This window comes from Crocodylus porosus, unplaced genomic scaffold, assembly GCF_001723895.1.
Source record: "Crocodylus porosus isolate Cpor-Errol unplaced genomic scaffold, CroPor_comp1, whole genome shotgun sequence".
Taxonomy (NCBI): Eukaryota; Metazoa; Chordata; order Crocodylia; family Crocodylidae; genus Crocodylus; species Crocodylus porosus.
The window spans coordinates 11,287,956-11,315,919 of NW_017728949.1; the positions used below are offsets into that span (position 1 = coordinate 11,287,956).

Here is a 27,964-nt window from a genome sequence, read left to right on the forward strand (position 1 = left end):
GTGGGTAGGCAGGCAGGGGAAGCAGCAGTGGTGGGCAGGCTGGTGGGAAGAAGCAGCAAGCATGAGGGAAGCAGTGGCGAGCAGGAGCTTCACAGGCACACAGGTCCCATGCTGATGCTGGGGCAGCAGGGGCCCCGGGCAGGGTGGCGGAAGTGTGGAGCCTGGGTTGATGGGGGTGCAGGTCCTTCCAGGCTCCATCATGCAGGCCTCTCTGGGGCTCACCTGGAGTTCCCAGATAATCTGCCTAAGCTGTGCACCTCTGGGTGTGCCCCATGCAATGGAGCATGCAGTTTGGCCTCACTTACTGCCACATGCAAGTCATGGGGCATGGCAGTGAGCTCCATGCTATGGAGCTGGGCTGTGTTGGTCCCTCTCCCAGCTACCCTGGCTGAGCCCCATGACCCGCATCACTGGCTTCATTGTGCTGGGCTCCCCTCAGTGGCATGGGTGGAGATCCCTGGAACTGTATGTGAGCCCCATGTGATGGAGCTAGCAGCCTAGCCATGTGCAGTGTTGGGGCTTGCTGGGACCATGTGTTGCTGGGAGGGGGTGCTCTGCCTGCAGTGGGCCATGAATGGCTCAAGTGCCTACTGCCTGCTGCTGCCAGTGGTGGCAGGGACTGTGCACAATGGGATGGTGTGTGTGAGAGGGGCATGTTTGTAGGGGGGGGCCCTACATACCCCCTACATACCCCCCATCCACATCCCTCACAAACCCACAGTCCCCCAGAAACCTCATACCCACACACACACCTGCACACTTCCCCACAGACCCCACAACCACGCCTCCCTACATACCCTCCAAACCCAACAGATCCACACACACACCTACACCCTCCCCCACACGCCACATTTCCCACACCCCACAAACTTCACATAGACATCTGCACACACATACACCCTCCCCGCAACACACAGGCTCCCATAACCCCCATACCTAACTTCCCATGCCCCCTCACAGCTCTTCCCTCCCGTCTCCTATTATGTACAAGAGTAAGACTTAATTTTGAGCTATTATGCAATCACTTCTATATCCACTATGTAAACACAAAAATCAGGACAAAATATATTTTTAAATAAAATTCAAATATTATAGCAGATATTTGATTTTTAGTATATAATTTAGTTTTTTTTTTTTTCTGATTCCAAGATGGCAAACCCTCCTCCCAAAATGAGTACTTCCAAGGACAAGGGGAGAGACTTTCAGCAGCAAAAGTCAGGGGTTAGGAGCTGGACTTCTGATCCTAAGATGGCAGCCAGGGGGTGGGGCACCTGTCAAAGGGCAAGGCTACCTTTGCCACTCTCAACAGCTCACCAAAACTCATTAAGCAGCCCTCCAGCCAAAATAATTGCCCACCTCTGGCTTAGACTAACTTGCAAAGATTGATTTGATTCAGCCTTCAGCTTTTGGGACTGTCTGTACTTAAAATAAAAGTTTAAATTGCTTAAGAAAACCAAACATCACACTAGAAGTAACTTTGGATTAATCGTGTATAATATTTTTCTGGTGGCTGGTAGGAGTAACAGCCTGGTGATTGGCTAAAAAAAGGGATAGTCCATGCATACATTTATGGAGAGCACAGATAAAAAAGCGTCCTTGGAAGAGCATATATGCCTCAAAATAATAACTACTAGTATAGACCTTTTTTTTTAAACTTTCCATGAGAAAAAAAAGATATCTCTCTATTCCTTGCAACTGCAGAAATATCTGGTCTATCTGCATTGAACACCGTAGGGAGAATATGCTATGGAATTTTTTGGTTTCTGAAATGTGTTGCATTGATCTGAAAGTCCTAGCTGTATTGCAGATATTCTTTAAAACCTGCTGTTGGGATTCAGTCCAAAAACTAGTGTTGTTTGGTATATTTTCTGTTTCCAATTACGTATGTTGTTGTCATAGATGATAATGACAAGAACAGAGTTTGCATGTTTTCACTACTTTGCCCTCTGGCAAGGCAAAAAAAGCTTACTTGATTTCTTCTATTATCTTCCAAATCAACACACGTTTCTGTGGCAGTCAGTTTTGGTGGTGACAAACATTGTGAAGCAGATATTTAATTGGAGTAAATTATTCACATTTCCACTGAACGGATCCTGAGTTGATATAAATTGTCATAGTTATATGTAGGGCAACTCCATTAACTTGAATGTAGCAATGACTAAGTCAGCTGAAGGTCTGCCCTTCTGTCTCTGAGTTGAGCTGATTTATCTGGTTGGAGCCAAGGCTCCCCCCCCCCCAAACCAAAACCACATCCCCAAAACCAAGCCAAACTCTAATTGTACCTCTCTGTGCTTAAGATCAGTCTCTGTAGACTCTCCTCTATTAATCTGGCTTGTTTTTAAATGTTTTAGTAAACCCTAGCATTTCATTTATGTATTTCTTGTAGAAATGAAACTATGGCAGAAATTATTGGTAATACCATTACCAACTCTTTCTCGCTATATCTTTCAGTGAAATGTGCTAGTCTTTTCTATTATTCTGTAGCCCCGCTTACATTGTGGCCAGAGGGTGAATTCAATTGCTCTAAGAGGAGATGAGACATGACTGAGTGGAGTCAGTAAGTACAATTAGAGCACACTGCAGCTGACTTGATTAAGTGAGTCTGCGGGAGCATGTTAATTACCAACCTCCAGCTAACTCCAATGTCATGTGTATCAGTGTCTCAGTGCTGAAAAATGGTGGCATGGACACTTTAACTAAAGCTCATTTGATGAGCTTTAGTTAAAGCACCTTGTTGCCTTTTTTACTGCGAGGACATAGATACATATGACGCTCCAGGCACTTTAATTAGCTTGGTTCTTGGAGCCGCTCTAATTAAAGCATGCCCCTTCCTCCTGACTCCCAGGGCATGTGTATAAATGCCTATAAATTCTACCCTCAGGGACTACATATGTATAGATTGGCCTTGCAGTTAAACTGCATGAGTAGGGTGCAAAGATCCAGATCAGGGCTCAGGTATCGGTTCAGTAATTCAGTAGGCATCTTTAATGTATTAATATTTTACTGTAGAGTTGTCCAGCTTGCAGCCTTTGGGCCCCTTCAGCTGTCTTTTCCACTGCTGCAGGCTAGGGGAGGACTTGGGGGTAGAGCATGTCTCACTGATTGCAGCCCATATGCTGCTGGCGCTGCTGCTGTTAATGAGGCAAGTGTTGCCACACTCATATGTTGAAAGCATGAGGGCCAGAAAGCCAGCAACAGGTAGAATGGTCATGTTAATAAGACCTTGGGTGCCCAAAGGAGGGCTGTAAGGGCATTCATAGATGATGTGGTTGGCCATCTGAACTTGAGCACCACAAGTGTGTACACTTGCTTCAAACTGTCCAACACTTGTTCTGAGATGGTTAAGAGCAGTCCAGGCCCTGCAAGGCAGCTGCCTTCCTGAATGATGGAAGCTGGTGTTAGGGATGAAGTTCTTTTAGCTGCAGTTCTTGTGCAGCGTATTTCCTGCTCCACTGATGGCGCTATCTGGGGTAGAGAAGTCTGCATACTGCTGGTGCTGCCCACAAGATAGGGAGTCATGAGCTGCCAGCACAGCCCACACAGTGGGGAAAGATCCTGGGGAGACCACATCTGCAGTGTGTGGCCCATGCAGTGTGTGGCTTCACATGTGGTCCTTGGCTTCACCTGAGTTGGACAGCCCTGAGTTAATGTAGACCTGTTACATTATAGAAGGAGGGTATGTGTTGAGGAATTGGTGCAATCACAGAAAATAAGACATTTAATATGGAAGACTTCCATTAATAAAAGGAAAGAAAAGGAAATGTTGTAAGATGATTGTGGCAGGGCACTGTTGTGCCTGCCACTTTAAGGGCCTGAAGCCAGGAGCCGGCAGGTGCCAGATTAGGGCAGCCATTTTGGATCCAGGGCTGCCCATATAAACAGGGCATTTTGATGCTGGAAGGCCAGGTAACAACATCACCTGGCTGCAAGGCTGTGGGTATCAACTGGAGGTAAGGGCAGGAGCTATAGAGGATGGTCAGGAGGCTCCTGGTCCTGGGTATGACCTAAAATTGCACCCTGCCCAGAGTGGGTGGCCTGGTGGGGCTCTCAGTGGCACGGAAGCCCCCAGGAAATGCCAGGGCAGTTACTACTCTGGAGAAAGACAGGTTGGGGCACCTTAACCCCAGCTCCCACCTTCAGGTGGGTCAGGACATTGGAGGTGGAGGGGGGCAGGCACCACTATGGCTACCTGAGCCCACCTGAAGAGGGAAGCCCCAAGACCCCGAGCAGAGGGGGCATTGTGGAGCCCCGAGCAGAGGGGACATTGTGTAAGATCTCAGGGTAGCACCATGATCTGCTGCTCCAGGGGGGAAGTGAGAGTCCCCTGTGAAACCCTGGAGCACCAGTCATGGTGTGAGTCACCCCATCCCCCCACATCCAGGAAAGGGGACCCAGAGAGAGTGTGGAGCTAGTGAGGCTGGAGGTAGAGTGCCCCTTCAACTGGTCAATGCTGGGGCCAGGACCAAGAGGTCAAAAAGGCCAGGTGCCCACTGCGAGGGGCACCCAGAGTTGTGGGCCTGGGGCTCTGCCTGGCCTTGGAGGTGAGGCCAGAGCCTGTGTATGGCCAAAGGTGCCAAGGGGGGACCATGTCCGAGAGCGGAGCCAGCTACAGGGAACTCAACAGCCTGAATGAAGGCGGCATAGGCCGCTTGAGTGGAGGGATCAAAGGAGGGTCCTGCTAGGAGGATTCTGGAGCCTAGTGTAGGGCTGGTGTGACTAATAACATCTGGATACCATCTGCGAGGCTTCGACCTCCGTTTGGGGAGGTACGGAGCCACAGATACCCCCAAAGGTACAATTGGCAGCCTCCCACCTTATTTAATAACTTTTCATTATTCCAGTGAGGCCTGGCAGACGAGACAGGTGGGCGGCATTCCCAGAGGCAGATGAGGGGCGAGCTGTGGCTAGCGGGGATCCCCACTTTGCCACAATATTTCTCCAGATGATGTATGAATTCTTCATTCGTGACCATATGAGACTAGAGTTATTCAGCGAGATGTTCCCTAATTTTATTGTTTTAAAGGCTTATTCTACTGATCTGAAAAACAAAACAAAACTTGCATGAGCTGGAGAATATGTGATTTAAAAGTACCACACACACACACACATGTACCTGCACACACACATTATAAAGGTGAAATGTAAAGTATTCTGAAGTGAATATTTTTATCTTCTAGTTTTTCTTTTGACAGGATAGATTGAAAAAAAGGAAGAAAAAACAAACAATTAATGCTAAGGTAGTATTCTGTTCATAAGACATGCCTTTTATTTGTTATGAAATGGTTTTAAAATCAAAGGGACTGAAATAGTAATGTGGTGTAAAACCATAACCATGAGTAAATTAACATAAGAAAAGGATATTTTTTAATGAAGTTGGTATGCCTTTTATGTTCATAGTTAATGTGCATGCTAACGTGGTTAGGGAAACACTGATGAATTGCTATAAAGGAATATAAATTAAAACATTTTCATTTGTATTTTTCTAGGTATGAACTAATGCAGAAAGGTGTATTGGAACCCAAAGATATTGGATTTGTTCCAGACATATACACCCACAACCAGCATTTGGAAACTGAGAACAAGCGTTTGAAAAAGGACCTGGAAAACTATAAAATTGCTGCTAGGTATGTTTCAAAATAGTCTTAAATTAACTGATCATTTTTATATAGTGGATGCTTAAAAAATTATACCAGTAAGTTAATGGGATTAATACTTTTTTGTTTTTATTTGTGATGGCCTCTGTATAGTCTTTCTTATGGTTATGATCCTGAATCAGAGTCAAGTGAAACTGTCAATTTTTTGTTAGCCTTGTGTAGGGGAATAGATATTCTTTTCTTTCTGTCTATCTGGCTATTGCTAATGATACCTTTCTTTCAGTAGTCACAACAAAATACTCCCCATGATTATGAAAATATGGTATGTGACAAGAAGGGTAAAATTATAGTTATACCATTCCTCATTATATATCTGATTCTGCAGTCCTGTCAGATGTGTTTCATTATCTTTTTGGCCTTAGTGTTTCGTGTAAGTTGAGTATAAATTGACATGTATAACATTGACTGTATTAGCTCATGGAGCCACAATGATTTTACAAGATCCAAAATAGCTCAAACTTTTTGTGATAGAGGGTCAAACATTTAGTCCATGTTATACAGAGATGTAGCTATGATCTAAACTTAGGGTTGCAATCTATTTAAAAACCTTTTTGATGCATCTGACTTTGTGTTTATTGATGATTTGCACTGAAATCTAATGGTTCATTTGAACTTTGACATTGCATGTTTTTTTGTGATGTGCTATCCTGCACAGTGCTAATTTCATCCATCTCATTTTTCTTAAAATTACTTGAGCAACCAATTTTTCTTTTAGATTATTCTTCTCTTCAGAAATTAAATAACTACAGAGATGTAAAGTAATAATCATTTTTAGTTTGGTGAATATCGCAGTTAATAATTGTAGTCAAACTACTGAACTATTTTCCAGTGTAAATTATTCATTACATTTTAATAGCATTAACACTTAGTTTAATTGGTTATGACTAATATTTGAATACATAATTTTAATAATCTGGAATAAAAATGCATTAAATAACTGACATTGTACATGTATAAATATATTGGCTTCATAGGAAGACAAGCTTCAAGTAACATCATTCCTTTTGTGTAACCTCCTCAGATGTTGGGTTTAGATATATAGGCAACTCTGGCATGGCAAGTCGCACAGTTTTGGGGATGGGGCATAAAGTTCATAGTTTCATAGTAGCTAGGGTCAGGAGGGACCTGAACAGATCATCTAGCCTGACCCTCTGCCACAGGCAGGAATGAATGCTGGGTTCACAAGACACCAGACAGGTGATCATCCAACCTCCTCTTGAATTTGCCCAAAGTAGGGGCGAGGACTACTTCCCTGGGAAGTTGGTTCCAGATTTTGGCCACCCTAACTGTAAAAAATTGCCTTCTGATCTCTAACCGAAACCTATTCTCCATCAGCTTATTACCATTGTTCCTTGTCACCCCAGGTGGTGCTGGGGAGAAAAGGGCTCTTCCTATTTGCTGTTGACCTCCCCTGATGAGTAGCCACCAGGTCCCTCCTCAGCCTCCTCTTGCTGAGGCTGAACAGGTTCAGGTCCCTCAGTCTCTCCTCATAGGGCCTGTCCTGCTGCCCTCTCACCAAGTGGGTGGCCCTCCTCTGAACCCTCTCCAGGCTGGCCACATACCTCTTAAAGTGCGGCACCCAGTACTGGACACAGTACTCCAGCTACGGCCTAACCAAAGTTGCATAGAGGGGGAGTATCACCTCTCTGGACTGGCTTGAGATGCACCTTTGGATGCATGACAAGGTATGGCTGGCCTTGCTGGCTGCAGTCTGGCATTGGCGGCTCACGTTCATTTTGGAGTCACTAATGACTCCAAGCTCCCTTTCCGCCTCTGTGCTTTCAAGGGGGGAACTCCCCAGCCTGTATGTATGCTGTGGATTCCTTCTCCCAGGGTGTAGCAACCTGCATTTGTCTATGTTGAACCCCATCCTATTCTCATCTGCCCACTTTTGTAGTCTGTCTAAATCTGTTTGCAGCCTCTCTCTTCCTTCAAGTGTGTCCACCTCACGTTACATCTTAGTGTCATCAGCAAACTTGGACAGTGTGCTTTCCACCCTCTTGTCCAAGTTGTTGATGGAGATTTTAAACAGTGCGGGCCCGAGGACAGAGCCTTGGGGTACCCCACTGTTCACATCTTGCCAGGTTGAGTACAACTTGTCCACCACTACTCTTTGGGTGTGCCCCATCAGCCAATTTTTTACCCATCCAACTGTGCAGGCATCAATGCCACAGTCACTTAATGTATTGATGAGGATGGGATGAAAGACTGTGTCAAAGGCCTTCTTAAAGTCTAGAAAGACTACGTCCCCGGCGACACCATTATCTAAGGATTTAGTTACTTGGTCATAAAAGGCAATGAGGTTGGTCAGACAGGACCTGCCTTTGATGAACCCATGCTGATTGCCCCTGAGCATGATCTCCCCTGCAGGCCCCCCACAAATGTGCTCCTTGATGATTCTTTCCAAGAGCTCCCTGAGCACCAAGGTGAGACTTACAGGCCTATAGTTACTTGGGTCCTCCTTCTTCCCTTTCTTGAAAATTGGGACCACATTAGCCTGTTTCCAATCCCCCAGCACCTAGCCAGATGACCACAAATGCTCATATAGCCGAGCCAAGGGCTCCACAATTACCCCTGCTAGCTCCCTCAACACTCTTGGGTGGAGGGCATCTGGACCTACGGATTTAAAAATGTTTAGCCCTTCCAGAAGATCCCTAACTACATCTGCACTGACTGAAGACCTGACAGAGCTATCCCCAAGATTGTCCCTGCCTCAGGTGGGATATCCTCGTCCCTTTTCAAGAAAATGGAGGCAAAGAAACTGTTAAAAATATCAGCTTTCTTGCCTGGTGTAGCCACAAGATTATTGTTTGCGTCTTGCAGGGGCCCTACATTGCCTGGTGCCCTCTTCTTGCTCCCGATGTACTTGAAAAAGGACTTTTTGTTGTCCTTAATCCTGGACGCTAGCCTGAGTTCCATCTCTGCCTTGGCCTTCCTAATAGCCCTCTTACACTCATGGGCCAAGGAGGAGTACTCCTCCTTGGTGATAGCTCCTCCTTTCTGTCAAGTGGCCAGCTGGGTAGCTTGCCTTCCCAAGAGTCTTTGCGACCTTTTCTTTTGTTTTCTCTTCCTCCAGAGAACTATACACATACATAGATAGATGAACTAGATGTGTATTTCCATAGGACCTCAGCCTGCTGGCTGAAGTGATGGACGAGTCTTAGATGGAGCTCCTCACACCCACATTCTTGCCTACCATGTCTTTGGTGTTTATAGGAGTATGTTCAGTAACTGGATGTGCAGTTCCGCCTGGTCATCATCTGCTGTCCTGTGATACTGAGGGCTCCACCACCCCTACACCCTTGCCTGGTCCACTGGTTGTCTAAGCGTCCTCAGGTTTGTATTCAGCTGCTGGGTTCCTCCCCAGGGCCTTTACCTCAACAAAAGAACTGAAAGGAATCCACGCCTCCTGTCCTGGAGGATTGTCGACCGTCTTTTGGCAATAAAGAAACAAAATGTCAGTGCAACTACTTTCTCCTTCCCCTGTTCATGTCCTTATGATCACGCCTCTTGCACCTTCTATTGGGATCATCACAGTACCCTCATCTCATTGAGGTCATCATTTATAATTTTTTCTTGTACCCCTTTTAGGGTCATTACAGTACCAGGCTTCAATAGTGCCCCTCTATTACAGTCTTTATGGTACCTTTTCTCCGTGGGGCTCTGCCAGCTGCCGAGGAGATCGCAGGCAGTTCCTGACCCTGCTATTCCACTGTACCTCCCTCTAGAGCTCCTCCAGGGAGTTCCCTCTCTGCAGGAGCCTCTTTCCAGCCCTCCACGTGGCTATCACAGATTCCTCCAGCGTTGTTCGGCCCGGCTCCTTTGCTTCCAGTCATGCGCTCTCTCCTCCTGCCTGCTCCTGGCTCCTCTTTATACTGCAGTTTGAGTTCCCAGTTCCTCTCCTCCCGAAACACCTGGGTATGAAGGGTTTCAACCGGGCCCTTTGGGGCTGTGGGTCTAGGGTAGCTGCCTCTGGTTTTGGCGGGGCTCTCTCACTCTCTCACACTTTCCACTGGTTGTATGTTTCCTTTTAGTCCTCAGGCATTGCTGAATGCCCTTGCTGAGCTAAGGGAGTTTCTGAGCACTCTTACCCCCCCTTGCTTCTCTCAGGGTCTGTTATCCTTTGGGCCTGAAGGATCACCCTCTTAAGGTATGACCATCCCTCATGGACTCCTATGTCCCCTACCTTCTGGGCTCTCAGTGCCTCCCCCACTAGTCTCCTAAGCTCATTGAAGTTGGTCCTTCTGAAGTCAAGGGCTTTAGCTTTGGTGTGAGCCCTTGATGCCCTGCATTGGATAGTGAAATCCAGCAGGTGATGATTGCTATTGCCCAGGTGGTCAAGGACCTGCAGTTCCCTCACCAGGTCATCCCCCATGGCCAGAACCAGATCCACCAAGTCATTACCCCTAGTGGGGCTGTGTACTTCCTGGATAAGGCAAATGTCCTGTAATATAGCCAGGAACCTACGCAAATGGCCAGACCTGGCTGTCTGCTCCTCCCAGCAAATGTCTGGGTAGTTTAGGTCACCCATGACAATAACATACCTTGACCTAACCACCTCCATAAGCTGACTGGAGAAGTCGTGGTCCAGCTCTTTCCCCGCTTGGGTGGTCTGTAGTAGACTCCCACCAAAAGGTCCCTTTTGCCATGCCCTCCTTGTAGTTTGACACATAGTGTCTCTGCCTGACCCTCCTCTAACCCGAAGCTAATCCTTGATGATGTGAGGCACTTTTTGACATAGAACGCAACCCCCTGCACCACCTTTCCTCTCTGTCCTGTCTCTTCTATATAGGGTGTATCCCCAAATGCCCACTGCCCAGTTGTAGGTAGGGTCCCACCGGTTTCTGTGAGCCCTGCTAAGTCTGGGTTCTTACTTGCAATCAGGAGGCACAATTCCTCCTGCTTACTCCCCATACTATGAGTATTAGTCTAGAGGCAACTGAGGCCTCCTGAGGGTGTACATGCCTCCCTCCCACTCCCGGGACAGTTGTGGCCCCCTGCTCCCTGGACACTGATGCTTACCTGGGCTTCCCTTCCTCTTGTCATCCTGCATGCTGTTGAAGCATCCTTTCCACTCAAAGCGGCCCCTTCCCCTAGCGAAGTTAGTTTAAAGCCCACCATACAAGATCAGCCAACCTAGAGGAAAAGATATGTCTGACCTTAAGGGAGAGGTGAAGCCCATCCCACCCCAGCATGCCCTCCTTCCTCAAACCCCAGTTGCCCAACTGCCTTAATGTCTTCCAGCAACCTAATTGTTCTTTTTTCTTTCACTGATTATACAGTGAGCTTTATATACCTAGGCTTCAGCGGATATTACAAGACTCTGTGATTCCTACATTGGGTAATATTTCATTCTTCAAACAGTTCTACCAGTGAAATAAATTTCAAAGTTCTCAGTGACCTTAATGAAGGGGTGGGCAATTATTTTGGGCAGATGGCCGCTTACTGCATTTTGTCAAGCCATCAAGGGCCACATGACAGGCAGCCAGGGGCAGATAAATATTAATTTTCTAAATTTTTAGGGGCCCCGCAGGACAGATAGAATGGCCTGGTGGGTCGCATCTGGCCTGTGGGCTGCATTTTGCCTGCCCCTGCAGCTTAACGGTACAAGATCAGGCTCTTGTGAAACATCAGTTTCATTTATTTTGCTATGATTATTTTATATATTAATAGAGTGTTTTTACTTGAATAGTGAATGAAGCTGAACAGATCTAGTATGAAAATATGGGTAAAAGAGGGGTTTTTTTCCTACATTTTTAAGATACAAACAGACCTTGTTTTATTTTTTTCCCTTGGGTTCAGGGCACAGCTGATGCAACAGATTGGCAGATACAGACATCACCCAGGGCCATTTTTCCCACAGGATCAGGCCCGTTGCTTCCAGGACTTCAAGGACCTCATCCTGTGGGATAGTGGCCCTAGGTACCTGGCGTCAACCTCAGGAACCCCATGGGGTTCCCCTGTTGTGCAGTGTGAAAGGTGGGCCCTAGATACCCCTGCAGTGGGTGCTTATGCTGCACAGCAAGGAAACTCCATGAGGTTCGAAGCTCTGCATTTGCAGATGTGTGCCCTAGGAATTCATTTGAAGTGGTTCTCTTGCACTGCAGCATGAAATGTGCACTCAGGAATCCTCTGCCCCAAGTGGCTGGAGAACAGTGACAGCCGCAGGCTCCCAGGTTGTCCCAGTCTATTGAAATGAATTTCATATAACAGAAATGGTTTCAGCATTTTCTTATGCATAAAGTATATAGGTAGAAAGAAGATCCTGTGTGATAAAGGTGTGACAAGCTCTTACCAGCAATCATCACACAAACGTTTTTAGGCAAGGGGGAAGGATGTCTCTTTGTTGATGTTTTGTGCCTCCAAAAAAAAAATCTGGTGTGACAAGGGCTATGGGCTATTTGGAAGCCTAGAGAGCTCCTCTTTCTAGAAATATTTATGATAAATCAATTAATTTATTTTAGGATTATTTTAGGTTTATTTTACTGTTAATAACTGTTCCTTACTCATGTGTTCATTATATACCTGGAGTGAAGGAAGTGTTTTAGCAGAAGACAGAATTAGTATCCAGCCAGTCAGAGATTTCCAGTGCTCAGAAAGTTTCACAGCTGACAGAACAAAACAGAGTGTCTCAGAACATTAGGGGAATGCTGATTTGCCTGATTAAAAATAATGATTTCTGATAAAAGAAAGCTACATGTTTTGCTCGGTGCATCCGTCAGAAAGTTTACATTGTGAGATTCATCACTGTGAAATGTATTTGAAAATAGCTTTTAATTAAATTTGGCATTTCTGAACTTGCTGTTCTTGACAAGCATCTTGCTTGAAAAGAGACATTATTTGTGACACCAACGGTATGAGGGCCCTATGTAAGAGATTGTAAACCAATTTCCTCTGGCTTTAATGTTGTTTAACAATCAGAAGAAAAGATTTACTGTCTAAAACCTAAATGTAATTTTATTTCAGTTATTTTAATGCAGTATTAAAATGATTATACGGCAACTGTAGGTACTTTCACTAAACTGCAAACTGTTACTCAGATATATTTCACTAAAGGTTTTCAGCATTTAAGGAGAAATTCTTGATCCTGTATGTGAATGACACATTTTTAATCTTCTGCCCAGTATCTGAAAAGTTAGTATTGTATAACAAAACAACTAGAAAAAAAAATATAAAAAAGTCAGAGACACAAAAATGACCTTCCAAATTCAACAACACTCTTCCCAATATTAATTAGAATATAATACCATGAACTTTATGTACATCAGCTATTTTAGAAACTTTAAAAAATAAAAAAAAATATTGTAATTAAAAAAAAGAACATTTAAGATTATATTTCGGGGTACTCAACTTTTTAAAGCAGTGGTCTGGTGTTTGTGACCCAGCTGCTCCATGGGCTGCTATTTGTTTTCTCCAAAAGGGGAGGGAGGTGGTTGCCAATGTTAGAGGGAGGGAGCAGGGAGAGAGGAAGAGAGAGAGGAGGGAGAAAGGAAGAAAGTAAGCAACGCTGCCAAAGGGGAGAGTAGACGGAGAGTACAGGAAGGACTGTGGGGACCAGTATCATGGCAAAGAGTAGGCAAGAAAACAAGCTGACCAGATTTAGTCATTTTTGGGTCCAGATTCAACCTGTGAACCATACTTTGAGCACCACTGTCATACACTTAGTTTGAAAAATGTAACTGTGTATTGGTGAAGTAGTCATACATTTTTAATTCTGCTATTTTATCCCTAGTACCCTGCAGATCATATCTTAGGTTTATATAAATGGGCACAGTTCCCATCTGGTTGATCAGCAAAAACATTATTTTATGTTCTGCTGGAACACTTCTATCAATATAGCAAGGATCTTCTTTCTGTTTTTATACTGCATACATAATGTTGCTTTTCTTAGAAACTTTCCAATTATTCCGTTTTCAAGTCAGTAAATGTTATCAGTCCTTATGCTTACCAAATATTATGCCATCTCATTGGCCTCTGTTTGTGGGATGGAATTTGGATAGTGCTCCATGCTCCTATCTTTCTTAAAATAGATTCCAAAACCTTACTGCCACAGGGGTAGTGTTTGCTTATCACCCGCAAGGTGTATACATATGAATGCAACAGCTCAAAAGAAAATGTTTACTTACATCTTGTATAATTGTTGTATGCTTGAGTGTGTGTGCATACAACACATGCATGCACATATGCGTACACACACACACGCACATACGCACACATTTCTGCTACACATGCTCATGCCCAGTCATTCACAGTACAAGTTTACATGAATTTGAGTATGAAAGGACTGAAGAGGAATAAAAGAGCACTGTCTTTCTTCATGCCATCAGCCAGAGACATTAGGATATGCTGCCCCAGTGGGATCTATTACTATAAGTCACCAACTCAAGTTCAATAGGCATAAACACCTACAAATGCACAACAGATCACCCAAGAAGTTGCAGAGGAAGTACAGTAACAGTTTCTTCCGTGCTTACTTTTTATGCAACTAATTTAGGAGACTTTGCTAAAAAAGCTGGGCTTGAGTAGGTTATGTTTATACCAGTGTACTAAACTATTCAGACCACATTTTTAGATTAGCATAGACTGATAATATAGTTAATGTAGGAAAGGTAGAACTTCCATACTTGCTAAAAGACTGAAGCTTGTCTTGTTTTGATTGGTTGAATGTTATATAATTTCTGTAAAGATTCATGGGAAGCCCCAATCTTCAGAGGCAGGCTGTTGAACAGACCACCCCCACTATGTCACTGACTAATTGCTAGCAAGCCAGTGCTTTGTAACAGTTTTGTATCTCATAAAATTTGCCTGAGTGTAGCTCCTTGGCCGTGGCCATATGAGCAGGGGCCTGTGTTTGCAGCGGCATAAATAGTAGTGACACAATTTTGTGCCTCACTATATGCCCCTGCCCATGTGCTTTGCAGTGCAATGTATTGTGTCGCTGCTCCATATGCTGCATGGGGGGCTGGCTGGGGCACAGGGTGCCTCAGTGTGCTTCTAGCTAGCTGGGGAGTGTCACATGGAGACAGGGAAGCAGGCATCCCAGGGCTGCCTTCTCCCCTGTCTCTACATGCTGCAGAGCCCCTGTGCTTGAGGTCCCCTGTGTCCCAGCCATCTGGTCTGTGTCTGGCTGGGGTGCAGTGTGCCTTAATACAAGGGTTCCACATGCCTCAGTGTGGGGGCTCAACAGTGGAGCACCCAGACCGAGGAGTGCAAAGACAGGAAAGCAGCCAGCTCAAGGCTGCCAGCTCTCCTATCTCAAGGCATACTGCACCCCAGGCAGCTGGGGAGCGGCTGGCTGGGGCTCAGGGTGCCTCAGTGTGGGGGCCCTGCAGCATGCAGAGATGGAGGAGCAGGCAGGCCTAGGCTGTCTGCTTCCCTTTCTCTTCATTTGTCCACATTCGTGCTACTTTGGCATGCTTTTGACCATTTTTTCTTCAAGGTTTTTTTTTTGCTTCCTTTTGTTTTTGCTACCAGGAAATCCCACTAGCAAATTTTGCCCTGGCGTGTAATTTAGCAGCACCGTCCACAGTTTAACGTGCAGTGCTAGGGCTAAAGAGATATCACATGCCTGCATATGCGGATCGGGCCCTTATCTCTGAGACTAAGGTATGAAAGCAGAAAGGAATCTAAGTGACCAATACAGATATGCCCCAGCAGGAATTACAATGACAAATTGCCAACTCAAGGTTTGTAGGTACACATATCTACAAGTTCACAACACACCCCAAAAAACAAAAGTTACCAAAGAGGTTAGCAGCAGTTTCTTTCACATTTATTTTTTTATGCAGCAAAGCAAAGGAGGCTCTGCTAAAAATACAGAAAGAACGTGATTTCCATCGAATGCACCATAAGCGAGTGGTCCAGGAGAAAAACAGGCTCATTAGCGATATTAAAAGGTAAGCAAACCTATCTTTCACTGTGTCATTTAATTAAAAGGTAACTAAGCTTGAATGTTACTTGAGAAAACTTAGCTATATTTTAAGTATTAAGTACATGGCCAAAAGTAGCTAAATTGAGTTAGCATTTTGGTAAGTGGCAGTTTTATCCACCCTGAAAACCGAGAAATGATACACTAGGCCTTTAAGCTTGATGTCTCCAATCTTTCAGAAATTAGGAGAAAACTTTCTACAGAGCAGAGAAAGGAGACGTAAGTACATAAAATATTTGGTACATAAAGCATCTAACGTTCCTTGACTGTCCATTTCTTTTTTTCATGGTTGTTGGTGAATCTCATTCATTCGTTTCAACTTGAGTTAGGTATAACTAAATCTATCTTCTTTTATTTCATTTAGTTCCCATCGTTTTTATTTGTTGAGCATGCTTTAAGCTAGTTTTCAGGATGTATTGATTCTGTATTCCTGTTTATTTCTTTGAGCATTCTTGCCTTACAGGTCTGTTATTTTCAAGAGTAGTAGCTCACACAAAAAAAGGAATTCTGTAAAATTCATAATCTCTAGTTTTATTGTTGCCTTCTTTTTTAGTCTGACAGAACACACTTGATTTTTTCTACCATTTTTTAGTTGAGTTTGTTTTAGAAAAAACAGGACAACACCTTGAAGTTGTACAGTTTTTCTCATCAGAAGATCTCAGAATCTTTCCCAGAGGTAGGTATAATTATCCCCGAATTACTTTTGATGAAGAGGAGACAAGGAGTGCTTAGGTTGCTCACAAGTGCAAGGTAAAAGAATGTGGCAGTAGCAGATTTGGAAACTGCATCCTTTGCTTTAACCTGTAGATAACAGTGCATCCTAAATAGTAGAAAATGTTTTTTTGAAGAAAGCTGTAAAAGGTACAAGATGGAAGAAAGTCTCATTAGCTATGCCTCCATAATTGCCAAAGTATTCCACCTTATTCCTTTCCTTTGCCTTTCCTCTTCACAGTCTCAGTTGTGTATCAGATAGGCATTTTAGAAATACAGAGTATTTATACATGCCTAAAGTAGTTTTAATTAGTTTATATTAGGGTTAAGGATTTTTGTAGTAGTAATGTTAGAGCTTTGTTTCTCTTGTATCCTGATGGCATAACTGAAGAATATTGGGTCATGTAAAGAAGGTTCAGTTTCTGTGGGATGAATTGCTCTGTGTAAAAACATTCATACTTTTTCTTCCAGACCGAAAATAGCAGTTCTGGGAGAAAGATAAGCCAACTTCAACCACTGAGAAGTTGTTCCTGGGAGAATCTCTCCCAGGAAAATGCATGTTTGTATGTTTTATCTCAGCTTAACACTTTTTGGGGGTGAGGAAGAGTAGAGCTAGGGAAAAAGCTCCTGAGCTTTCCTGAGATTGGGATCACTTGGTCTGGAGAAGGCATAAGGGGAAGATCCCCTTGCCCTTCCTGTAGACCAGGATGGGAGGAGAGGACCCTATTGGCTTCTCATATATCAGGGCGCCCAGTTTGATAAACAGGCAGGAGCTTGGCACCACTGCTCCCTCCATTGGACACTGGGAGCTGAGCAGAGGTATGCCAGATGCATGCCCTTTTCTCATACCAGAGTACCTGGAGTAAGAATCAGGTGGTTTTGTACTATTGCTTTTCTCCCCTCCCCTCCTCTGTGGAATTGGTCTGGGAGGTGAGGGAAATAGCATCCATTGTTCCCTACCTCTCTGCAGTCTCTAATTTTGGGAAGAGGTGGCACAGGGAAAGGCTCCACAAGCCTGGTCCCTGACACTGCAAGATTCTTCTGGCATTCACAGGGCTGGAAACTAGGCCTGAGGAGGCTGTCCTTGGAATAAGTGGGCAAAGCACCCACTTGCTCCTCATAGTAAAGTGCCAAGTGTATGGAGCAGGTGGGGCTTTGCCACAGGTTCAGTCCATTGGCTCCCAGTGCCTAGGAGCTGAGGTGATGGAAGGCCATGGTTAACGGGGCTTAGTCCTTCCCAACTTTTTGTGGTGGCCAACAACAGCAGCAGCACCATGGCACCACCATCCCGCAGTGCCTGGTGCAGCTCAGCATGCAGCCGCTTCTCTGCTGTGACGTGTCCCAGAGTTGGTAAACCAAGCTCACGGTGTCACGGTTGGCGGCTGGGTGGTGGCGGATTGGAACGAACAGGTGGGATTAGCAGCGATGGAGTCTGAGGCACAGAAGCATATGGTTCCAAACAAGGGATGGGTTTATTTACTCACGCTTTTAAGCGGAGGCACAATTCTTTCTTCAGTTACAGTTACGAATAAACAGGAACGAAAACAAACAACAGAAGGGCTCTGTTGGCCCACGGGGTTCTGGAGTGAGCCCTTGCTATCTAACCCCGGAGGGCTAGGGGCGGCTGTCCACTCCTTAAGTCCCAGGGCTTGTCAACAGCTCATGTAGAGGTAAACGAACAACAGAACGAAACTGTAACACGTTGAGATGAGGAACGAAGTCGTGACGCCAGTCCAGTAACACGATCGGGTGGTCGTGGAAGAAGCCGAGGTTGAATGCCAGGTGAGCCGATAACTGAAGAAGCTGAGATCGAAGTTATAGGGATGATCCGGATTGGTGGTCGTTGATCGGTGCCAATGTTCAGAAGTCAAAAAATCAGTATAGCAATAACAGTAACAAGAACGATAAGAAACGCCAAACGAGGGAGGAGACCAATAGGCCGGAAGGCCTAGCTGAGGAGCAGTCCCTGTAGCAACAGCTTGTGCTTTCAGCTCGAGCGGGTTTCCCCCCACAGCGTGAGACAGTCTCCACTAAGAGCAGTCTCTGTAACACGCTGCGTCTGGTCTCCCCCTGAAGGAGGGGCTCACTAGTCTTTTATAGAAATTTAGTGGCCAATCAAAATGCTTTCCGTAGGGAAATTTCTAGTCCGATTACCTCATGTCAGGTTCCTTCTGAGCATGCGCTCAGTCAGAAGCTGACACAGTCTGAGCATGCGCCTGTGGGGAAAGTAGGTCAGTAATGACTGACAGGCCCGCAGGTCACCCAGGGGGCACGCGCTGGGTGAGCTTCGGAACTTCCATTCACAGAGTCAAATGCGCATGTCAGTTCTGGCACTTCTGTGTTGTCAGCATACACTTAAGATTTTACCGTGACACCATGTATAGCACCTATGTGTGACCCAATACACATATTGTATAATAATATTTCTAGACAGAGGCAGAGATTGGGACTCAGCCCCACCAAATAATATTCCCCCCCACTGCTTAAGAAGAGAAGGAACACTGCCACCCCCTGCCTGCTTTTCACACCAGAGGTTCTGTGTGGCAGCGGGGTTCGCTTCTGCTCTGCTCTCTGAGACTGGGAGTGAAACAGAGGAGCATCTGCTCACTGTTACCTGCCTGTTCCCAAATCTGGGCCCTCTATCTGGGGAAGGGGCTAGGGGGAGTTTGCCCCACTTCTCCCCTCCCAGACTGGTCCAAGAGGGAAAGAGAGCAGTGAGCTAAAGCCCCCAATCCCTTCCCGAAGGTGAGCAGTGGCTGGTTTGGGGAAGAGGCAAAGAGCAGTGGCAGCTGCCTTCTTCCCTGGAGCAGCCACTGCTTCATAGGCGACGTGTAGCAGGAGGCACCGGGGGGCATGTGCTCCTCCTGAGAGCGCTGGTGCCCCCCCCGACACCAAGCGCTGCTGCTTCTAGGGGGGCATGGAGAGCATTTGTGCCCCCTCTGAAATTGGCCAGTGCTCTGGAATCTACAAAAGAAAGGTACTATACAAGAGTTAGGCAGAATATAGAACAGAAATATATTTTATCTGATTAAATAAATCAGATAATCTGGAATTATGTTCTCTGCTCTGCATGCATACATTATATGAAGAGGTTTATGTATTGTTATTAGCCAGGGTGAACTGTTAACAGCAAAGACCAGATGGCTAAAAGTTATCTTTACTTAGTTTTCTATTGTACCCATGGGGGTTCTAAGGCCTCATTTACATGTCATGATTACCATGTTAATTGTGGCATAAATGATAAGGGTGCTATATATGCGTGTATAAAATGACAAATCAGCCATAAAAAAATTTCACATGTAATGTGAAACAATTTTGGGAAGGGCTGGGGGCTTGACCTCACTGCTCCTTCCTCTTCCAGACTGGTCCAGGACAGATGGGAGCAGTTCCTGCTGGTCCTTGTTCCTTCCCCAAGCCAGGTACTAGATGTCTTGGAGAGAGTCTGGTGGCTTTGTCCCAGTGCCCCCTCTGTTCCACTCTCAAAGACAGGGAGCAGAGTGGAGGAGATTGCTCCCTGCTCATTCCCTGAACCCAAGTCTGGGAAATGTGGCGGGAGCCCTTCCCCACTACTTCACTTCCACCAGAGACTGGGAGGAGTGGAGCAGGCACTGCTCTCTTTGCCTTCCTTACATCAGGATCACCCCAGTCTTGTGAAGGTAGAGAGAGCAAGAGAAGGGGTCCCTGCAAGCTGAACGTCTGTAAGCTCCCTCACTCAGAATGATTTCTACTGGTGGAAAATTCTCAGAAACTTCCACTGGTAGAAATGAACATCTGTTCATGACTATAATCTAGTTTTTAAGAGGTGCACCTCTTGCCATGATGTCTTCTCAGCATTTAGCACCCATACATGGTTCCTAACCTTCCTGGGAGAGAGAGTGTCTCAGGGGGCTCTGTAGTATTTTCACAATAATAGCTAGATGAGAGACAGAACAGATTTCAGAATTCATTTTTCCAAAAAGCATTAACTGCCAAGCTCTCTAGTTTTGCACTTTATTTGGTTTCATGAGAGTCTACGGCTAGGACACTTAGAAAAAATAAATAAATTAGAAATATCCTAACATTCTTTATTCAGTTCTCATATTTTGCTTCGGTTGAAGTTCCAGGAAGGTACTGGTATCTTAATATAATCCAAAGTTAATATAGGTTAAATTTAAGAAGGCGAAGACATTGATGATTTCTATTAGCAGAACCAGTCCACATATGAGAAATAACTCTGCTGAATAATGAGCAAGTGCATAGACTGTTATAGTACAATATGAAGACTTCAAACAGAATAAAATGTCATCTTCAGGTTTCATTTTCAAGTATTTTGAAGAGAATGTGGACAGATCATACTTTGACATCACCTCAATTCCTGAAGTCCAAACAGTGGCAAATTGTCTTCCCTTTTCTCCATCTAAAACCACTCTTACATATTTTTGTTTCAGGGCTGGTTTAACAAGATCCCACTCCAGAGGTGACTGTGGTGAGCAAATTGAGTTAGGGAAAATTAGGAGGGAAAATTAGGCTGTCCTAAGTATATTGGCTCAAATAAGGAATTGTCTATTTGGCTGTGATTATGGCTGCAAATACTTTCTGGGCCACACAACATTATACCTCTGTGTTACCAGGGGAATCTTCTGGATATCACTGACCAGAGTCTTGCCCATCACAAAGCCCATAATTTGCCATTTAAACCAGTATGGTGTTGTCCAGTTCCAGGCTCTAGCATGCAGGCATCATAACATTTTTTCTAGTGTGCAAGCCCCTCGGCCCCCACCTGAGCTTTAATTTTTACCAGGGAAGACACTTTTCATGGTCCTCCCTGGTGACCGCAGCTTCAGATATATGCCAGACCCAAGGCTTGTGCCTGGCCCAATGCAAGGGAAGGGGCAGGCAGTGTTCTGGAGGGTCAGGATGTCTGTCGGCCAGTTGGGTAGGAGCCCACCAGGAGCAATGTCTGGGTCAATGGGTCACAGTGTCTTCGTCACTGGGATTGGCAAAGGTTCTTTTCCTCACTGCAACTCCTCAGAACCCTTCCCTCCCCCCTCTCCGTGGCACCAAGCCATTCAAAACACTCTGCTCACTGGTTCCAGCATAAAAAGCAACAGTTACATAAAGTTTCTTTGTAGAGCACAGCTCCCCTCTGCAATTTGCTTTTTAGTGGGAAATGAAGCCACCCCAGCCACCTGCGTAAAGTGGCCCAGTGGTTTTATATTCCTTGCATGAAGCATGAGTGGGTTTTCGGTCGGCAGTGCCACTGGCAATCAGCCATGCCCCTGGGGAGGGGGCAGCACAGCCCAGGCAGATACCCTGGGCAGGGCAGTGCTGGGTGGGCAGGGGTATGTGTGCAGGTGGTGGGTGTTTCCTGGGGCTGTCTGCTGTCTGCAGTCCTGGAGCAGGTAGCCGCAATGTGCTTTTTTGTGTGAAATGAAGCTACTCCCAGCGACCTGCATGAAGTGGTCACATGGTTTTATATTCCTTGCAGGGGTGGGTTATGGGCCTGTGGTGTGACTGGCAGTCATGGACCCCCTGGGGAGCCAGGAGCAGCACAGACCAGGTGGCCATCCTGGGAAGGGCCATGGTGGGTAGGTGGGTGGGTGTGTCTACCTGGCAGTTTAATATTCTTTGCCTTACGCAGGGGCACCCATAATCCGACCCGACCAGAAGATTGATTCATGTTGGGCCAGGCTACTATACTTGGTGTTCGAAAGTAGACTATACACAAATACCTGAAAATTGAAGCGACGTTTGGTGGACAGAGGGGATTATTACACATCATGCGCTGACTTCACATGTACACATGACAGATCTATGGCTGTATTGTTGCAATTTGCATCAATGCAACTAAAAATACATTGTTATGTGGTTTATTTTGCATTGCAACAAGCTCATTTAAATTACAACACACCATATGTGTAAAGTGTAACGCAATTAAAATGTAAAAAGGGGCAATTTTTATCACATATACAAGTGTCCTATGACCACAAGCAGGTGGTTTTCAGGGGTGGGGAGGGGTTGAGAAATTTCCACTGCTAGAAATCATTTTGGGAGAGGAAGTAGTCCTGGTGTTCAGCCTACAGCTGACCCCTCCTACTTGCTGTCCAAGTGCCGCATGCAGGGAAGCTCATCCTGACATGATATGTTCAAAGCTGGTGTCCACAGCTCCTGGCAGAGATACAGAGGGAACAGCAGGGCAAAGCTTTCAACACATTTTGTGAAGTAGGCAATCCCTGGTTTGGGGAAAAGGTAGGGAGCAACAGCTGGAGCTTCCTCCACTCCCTGACCAGACCAGATGGGGGTGGGGTGGAGGGGGCGGGGAGGCATGGAGGAGAATAGCATACAAGCATTCTTTCTTGTGGACTTATAGTTCATATCAGGGCAGCAGCAATTCTCCCAGTAAAAATGTAGCCCTTGACATGACATATCCATTACCTCTTGTTTTTGATAACTTTAGTTCCTTTTCTTCAAATAATACTGTCTGTCTTCATTGGGTGTAATGGCTAAGTGGAATCATCTCATTTTAAACCAATTTCAGTCTCTAGTGAACTTTAAGTTGAATGTGAGCGTGTCTATATGTGCATGAATGCACTTTAGTTAATGCACATTAAATCTAGTACCTCCGGCGATTTTATAAACATGCTGTAGCAGGTGGGCAGGGGGGTGCGTTAATTAAAGCAGCTCTGAAAGCCTCTCTGATTAACGTGCTGGTAGCACCATGCATCTCAGCATCCCCACACTGAAAAATGGTGGCAGGGGTGCTTTAACTAAAGCTTACTGAATTCACTTTAAAGCACCCCCGCTGCCATTTTTCAGTGTGGGGACTCAGATACACATGATGCAGGAGTATGCTGGAGCATGTTAATTACCATGCTCCAGCAGACTTGATCAATTGAGCCTGCTCTGACACGTGTAATTACAGTGCATTGGAGCAGACTCTCTGCACATGTATAGATAGGTGCCCGTCCATTGTGAGGTACTAGGAAAATGTGTGTTAGCCTGTCTTAATGTACATTAACTCAAGAGCATAGTTTTTAAGTAATGCTTAATATTCAGTCTATTTTAATGCCCATTAACTAAAAAGCATGGCGTGCCTATACAAGAGCACAGAATGTGCACCAGCATACTGGAATTCCAGCACCTCAAAGTAAACTCTATTAATTGAGTCTGCTAGAGTGTGGCAATTACCGCATTTTAGCAGCTTGTGTGTCTCATGTATCAGAGTCCCTGTGCTTAAAAATGGTCAAACAAGCTTTAGTTCAGGTGCCCCATTGTCATTTTTAAGCATGGGGAACAGAAGTGTTCTTTAGAATTACTTCCTTATTCAGTTGGAAGGTTGTGTCCTGTATCAGACATCTGAAGGCCAGAAACTTTCTTTAGAAGGTTTTGTTTCCAAATGCTGACCTTGGTCTCTATTTTTCTCCTTCCTTAAGTAGATTTGTGTGCAGTTCTTGATTAGAAGTTCCTTATTTTCTCAGGATACATTCATTATAAGTAGCTCGATTTTTGCATTGATGGATCAATTTGTGTCAACAAAACTTTTACATAAGCAGGTCATCTGAGGGACAAGGAATTCATGTTTACCCCATTTGAATAATTTATCATTAAAGGTATCTTCAAAGGAAGATGTGGAGAGTGCTATTTCCCACAAATGAACTCTCTCAAAAGGTTGTGTCCATATGATGAATAAATAAACATCTTTTGAAACCCACTCAGAGGATTTTCTTCATAAAAGCTATCCTAGATGTTCAGATATATATCGTCAAAAGTAAGATTTATAAAAACCCACAATTTGTCATGCACACTCTGCTTCTGTCACTTTGCCAAGAGGTCATTGTTTCCCTTGGACTGGTGGAATTTAAATCTTCAGTAATTTGTCATTTCTTGGGCACTGCTTACAATGGTCAAAAGTAGAGTATTCCAAACAAGATGCTATTTGTGAAGTGTCAGCATGTTCTCAAGGTGTACTTTTCAATATCCTCCCTAAACAATCCATCTTTAACAATTACCATACTACATCCAACATAGTTTAGGAAAAAACAGTTTGAGGTGGGGCATTGGCATCATCCAGCTAGACAATTGGGATGCATAAAGATGTTCAGGGAAGTTAGGGGAAGTTAGATCGTGTTAAAAATGGCCACCCAGTCTAACTTATTTTACCCAGGTGGTCCTTTTCTTTAGATCCATAGTTGGATTGATATGAGTGTGAATTGTACAAAAGTTCCAGAAAGGTTAAATTGGTCTAAAAATGGCCAACCCAATCTAAGCTAACCCGATTTGCAAGGTAGTCTAACTTAGGTAGGGTTGGCCATTTTTAGACCAGTCTAACTGTGCCAAACTTCTGTACAGCTCCCAGTACAGAGCAAGGGCTGGGAAAGGCCAGCCACTGGCCCTAGCCTTGACAGGTGCCTTGCCCCCTGGTTGTCATCTTGGAACTGTAAGTCCCAATCCTAATCCCTGACCTTTTCCACTCAAGTCCCTCCCCTTGTCCCTGGAAGTACTCCTTTTGGGAGGTGGGTTTGCCACCTTGGAATTAGGAAATAAAACAAATAATACACTAAAAACCAAACATCTACTATAACATAGTTTAATTTTATTTCAAAAATATTTTTGTCCTGTGGCTGAGAGTGGAAGCGCAATGTGCACTGCTCCTACGGGAGTGAGTGGGCTCAGCCGCATGCGAGCACAGGAAGGGCAGCCCAGAAACAGCTGGATATAGTTCAATTGGTAGGCACCCACCTGCAGGCCAGATGAAATCGCCTGGTGGGCCAGATCCAGCCTGTGGGCTGTATTTTGCCCATCCCTGCCCTAGCTCCAGGGCTATGCTTTTCCTACTCCCCGCTCCTGGCTCTGAGTTATTTTGAGCCTTCTTCCCAGCTCCATGCCCCCCTCTTCCCACAGACCATCCAGCCACTCCCCCACCCAGCCCACCAAATCCCACCTCCTGCAAGCTGCTCCTGGTGCTGTTTTTTTCAGTGTTTGCTGTTGCTGGAAGCCAAGAATATAAGTCCCGGTGTGGGAAGGGGCAGGAGGGATGGGGTATCTTTGCTGAGAGGGGTTGTTTGTCTGGAGGTTTGGAGGTCAAGGGTGCTAAAATAGCCCCTGGACTCAGGGGGTAGGGGAGAGAGCCCCAGTGGGGCCTCCTGAAGCCTCCTGATTCTGCCAAACACTTCCAGACCCCAAAAACTGCTTGTGGACCTGACTTGCCTGCCGCCCACCACCCTCCAGCCCTGATTCCCCTCTCTGGACTCTGTTCAACCTCCAAATTCCCCTTTTAGAACTCCACTTATCCCTCCGATTTCTCCTGCACGCCCCCCTGGAGTCTACTTGCCCCTCTGATTTCCCCCTGCCATTAGCTCCCCCCATGCTGATTTACCTTGGATGGGGTGCCTATTTTTAACTTAATCTAACCTCCCACTAACTTTTCTGAATTTCTGTATGCAGCCTAATCTATCCAATTAAAAAGTTCAGTGTAGTTTGGATTTTTTTCTACCTCATTTCCTTACCCCTCCCAATCCCTGAGTTGTTCAGGTTGTCATGGATGGTAGTGTTGCAATGTTATTATATAGAAACAAAAACAAAGACGGAGATGCTTATTTCACATGACTTAACAGAGGAGTAGTATTTCTGTGGGGAAAGTTCCTTCTGCAGTACAGATTCTCAGCAACTTTGCATATATCAGGGAAGGGTAATAGTTTGGCATACTTGAGCAGAAACACGATAATTTAATGAATGTGCCTTGAAAACAATGGGTGTTTATACACATGCTCTGGGAATGTGGTGCGGAGGTGGTGCTTTAATTAGAGTGGCTCAGAGAGCTGCTCTAATTAAAGCACTTGGAGTGTCATGTCAAACAAGCTTCAGTTAAAGTGCCCCTGCTGCCATTTTTCAGCACATGGATGCTGGTATCTGTTGGAGCATGGTAATTAATTAATTGAGTCTGCTCCAACATGCTGTGACTACAGCATGTTGGAGCAGCCTCGCTGCACATATATAGGCACCCAATAATTCTAAGAGATCTTCTGGTAGGATCATCTGTGTATAAAGCTCTGCAAGCTAATGACCTCTTGATGTCTGTCTTTTCTGTCCGCTGATAAGAAGGTAATAAAGTAAAGTAAGAAAAGATTGAAATGATTCCTGTTGCACCAGTATAGACTAAGCAGGAATGGTTCACAGATCTGCTTCATTTCTCAGCAAGAATCTATCATGTGTCCTTTGACACTTCAAATCTCCTGACTCAAAAATGGTTGAATGTATCATCTCGGCATAGGCTTCTCCAACTCTCACTGTGTGGGCAGTGGGTTCTAACACAGACTTGTTTCACAGATATTCAGAAGATTAGTTTAACTAAAAGGAAGATTCAATTGAGGAGTCTTACAATTTAAAATATGAAAGTATTATACTTTGAGAACACAACAGCAATATATTCTGCCACTCCAGGATGTAGCATATTGAGTATGCTATTGAGTATTAGCTGCAGCATAAGCTCTCAGAACTGTCACTATCATCAGTTAAGGTTCATTTATCAGTCCTATTGTCCTTTAGATTGTTCATTGAAAACAAATCGGTGTTTGCCTGTGAAACAGTGGAAAAACATTCTAAGAGGTCTCAGCAATAGCTAGCATCTTATTTGATGTCCTTCACCTTTAGGGGAGCTTAATTTAGTTTTTGAACATCTAATGAAACACATTTGAACCAATGGGAGGAATTATTGATTAAAATAATATTATTGCTTCAAATTGCATCTGCAAAAAAGCAAATGAAGTATAAGCACTCATGTATAATTTTCATAAGGGCAGTGCCCTACTACATCTTATCTTGGATTTCTCCTGACGGTAGTCATAGATTTTTCACATCAGTCATCCTATCTGTGTAAGTTAACATTCACACATGGTGAGTGTGAATCAACCTAAACTTGTATGCATGGGTTATAGTTTAATATTCTGATTCTGATAGCAGCTGATTTTAGCAAGGTGCTAATACTAGGTAATACCATGAGTCTAGTACAATGCTTTTTGCACTTGGTTTTGGAGTCTGATTTTACTATGTGACCAATTCTGTTAAATAAGACACTGTAAATGGATTTAATTGTAAATGCATAATCTATTTCAGTAATATCCATATTACTATTTCTGATGCATCTTCTCCCTCCTCCTTGGAATTTTAATTGGAAGACAAAACTGAGAAGGTAGTGGATGAATCTGAGGAAGCTGCTGTGACGCATCCTTTTTATACTCTCATCCACAATGTTAAGGAACAGAGTGTAAATAATGCCCCAGTGGGTGTTGTTGTTAAAAGCTCCATTATCAAAGCGACTCCTGGCCACTCCATTTATGTGTACGATTATGCAAAGATTATCTCAAAGAGTTCTGGTTATAAATACCATAATACCTCTTCTTTCTGTTTGTGGTAAGGAGGAATATAAGAATATCAAACTATAATTAGATTACAAGTTGTCCCCTTGCCTATTTCATCCTATTAATGCAATTTTCTAACAATGAGCTATCAACATCTGATTTCTGGTAGTGTTTTTGTTATCGATGGGTCCTTCCCTAATTCTGTAACTTCTTTTGGCTGTAACCTGATAAAATCACTAGGGGCTTGGGGATAGTTATATCTTAGTTATTTTAAAAATTCTGTTTAATTTTCTTAAAACATCATTTTCATGGTATTCCCAGATTTTAGGTTCATA

At 44.6% G+C, this 27,964-nt stretch overlaps 1 protein-coding gene across 2 annotated transcripts in view; it reads left to right on the plus strand.

The window, feature by feature from the left end:
• SPAG16 (sperm associated antigen 16) overlaps window positions 1-27,964 on the plus strand; it is a 924,455-nt gene that overhangs the window by 47,342 nt on the left and 849,149 nt on the right. For both annotated transcript variants that reach the window (XM_019554226.1, XM_019554228.1), the window contains exons 5-6: window positions 5,487-5,624; window positions 15,443-15,550. In XM_019554226.1, the coding sequence (XP_019409771.1) occupies window positions 5,487-5,624; window positions 15,443-15,550 (246 nt within the window). The remainder of the gene's footprint in view (window positions 1-5,486; window positions 5,625-15,442; window positions 15,551-27,964) is intronic.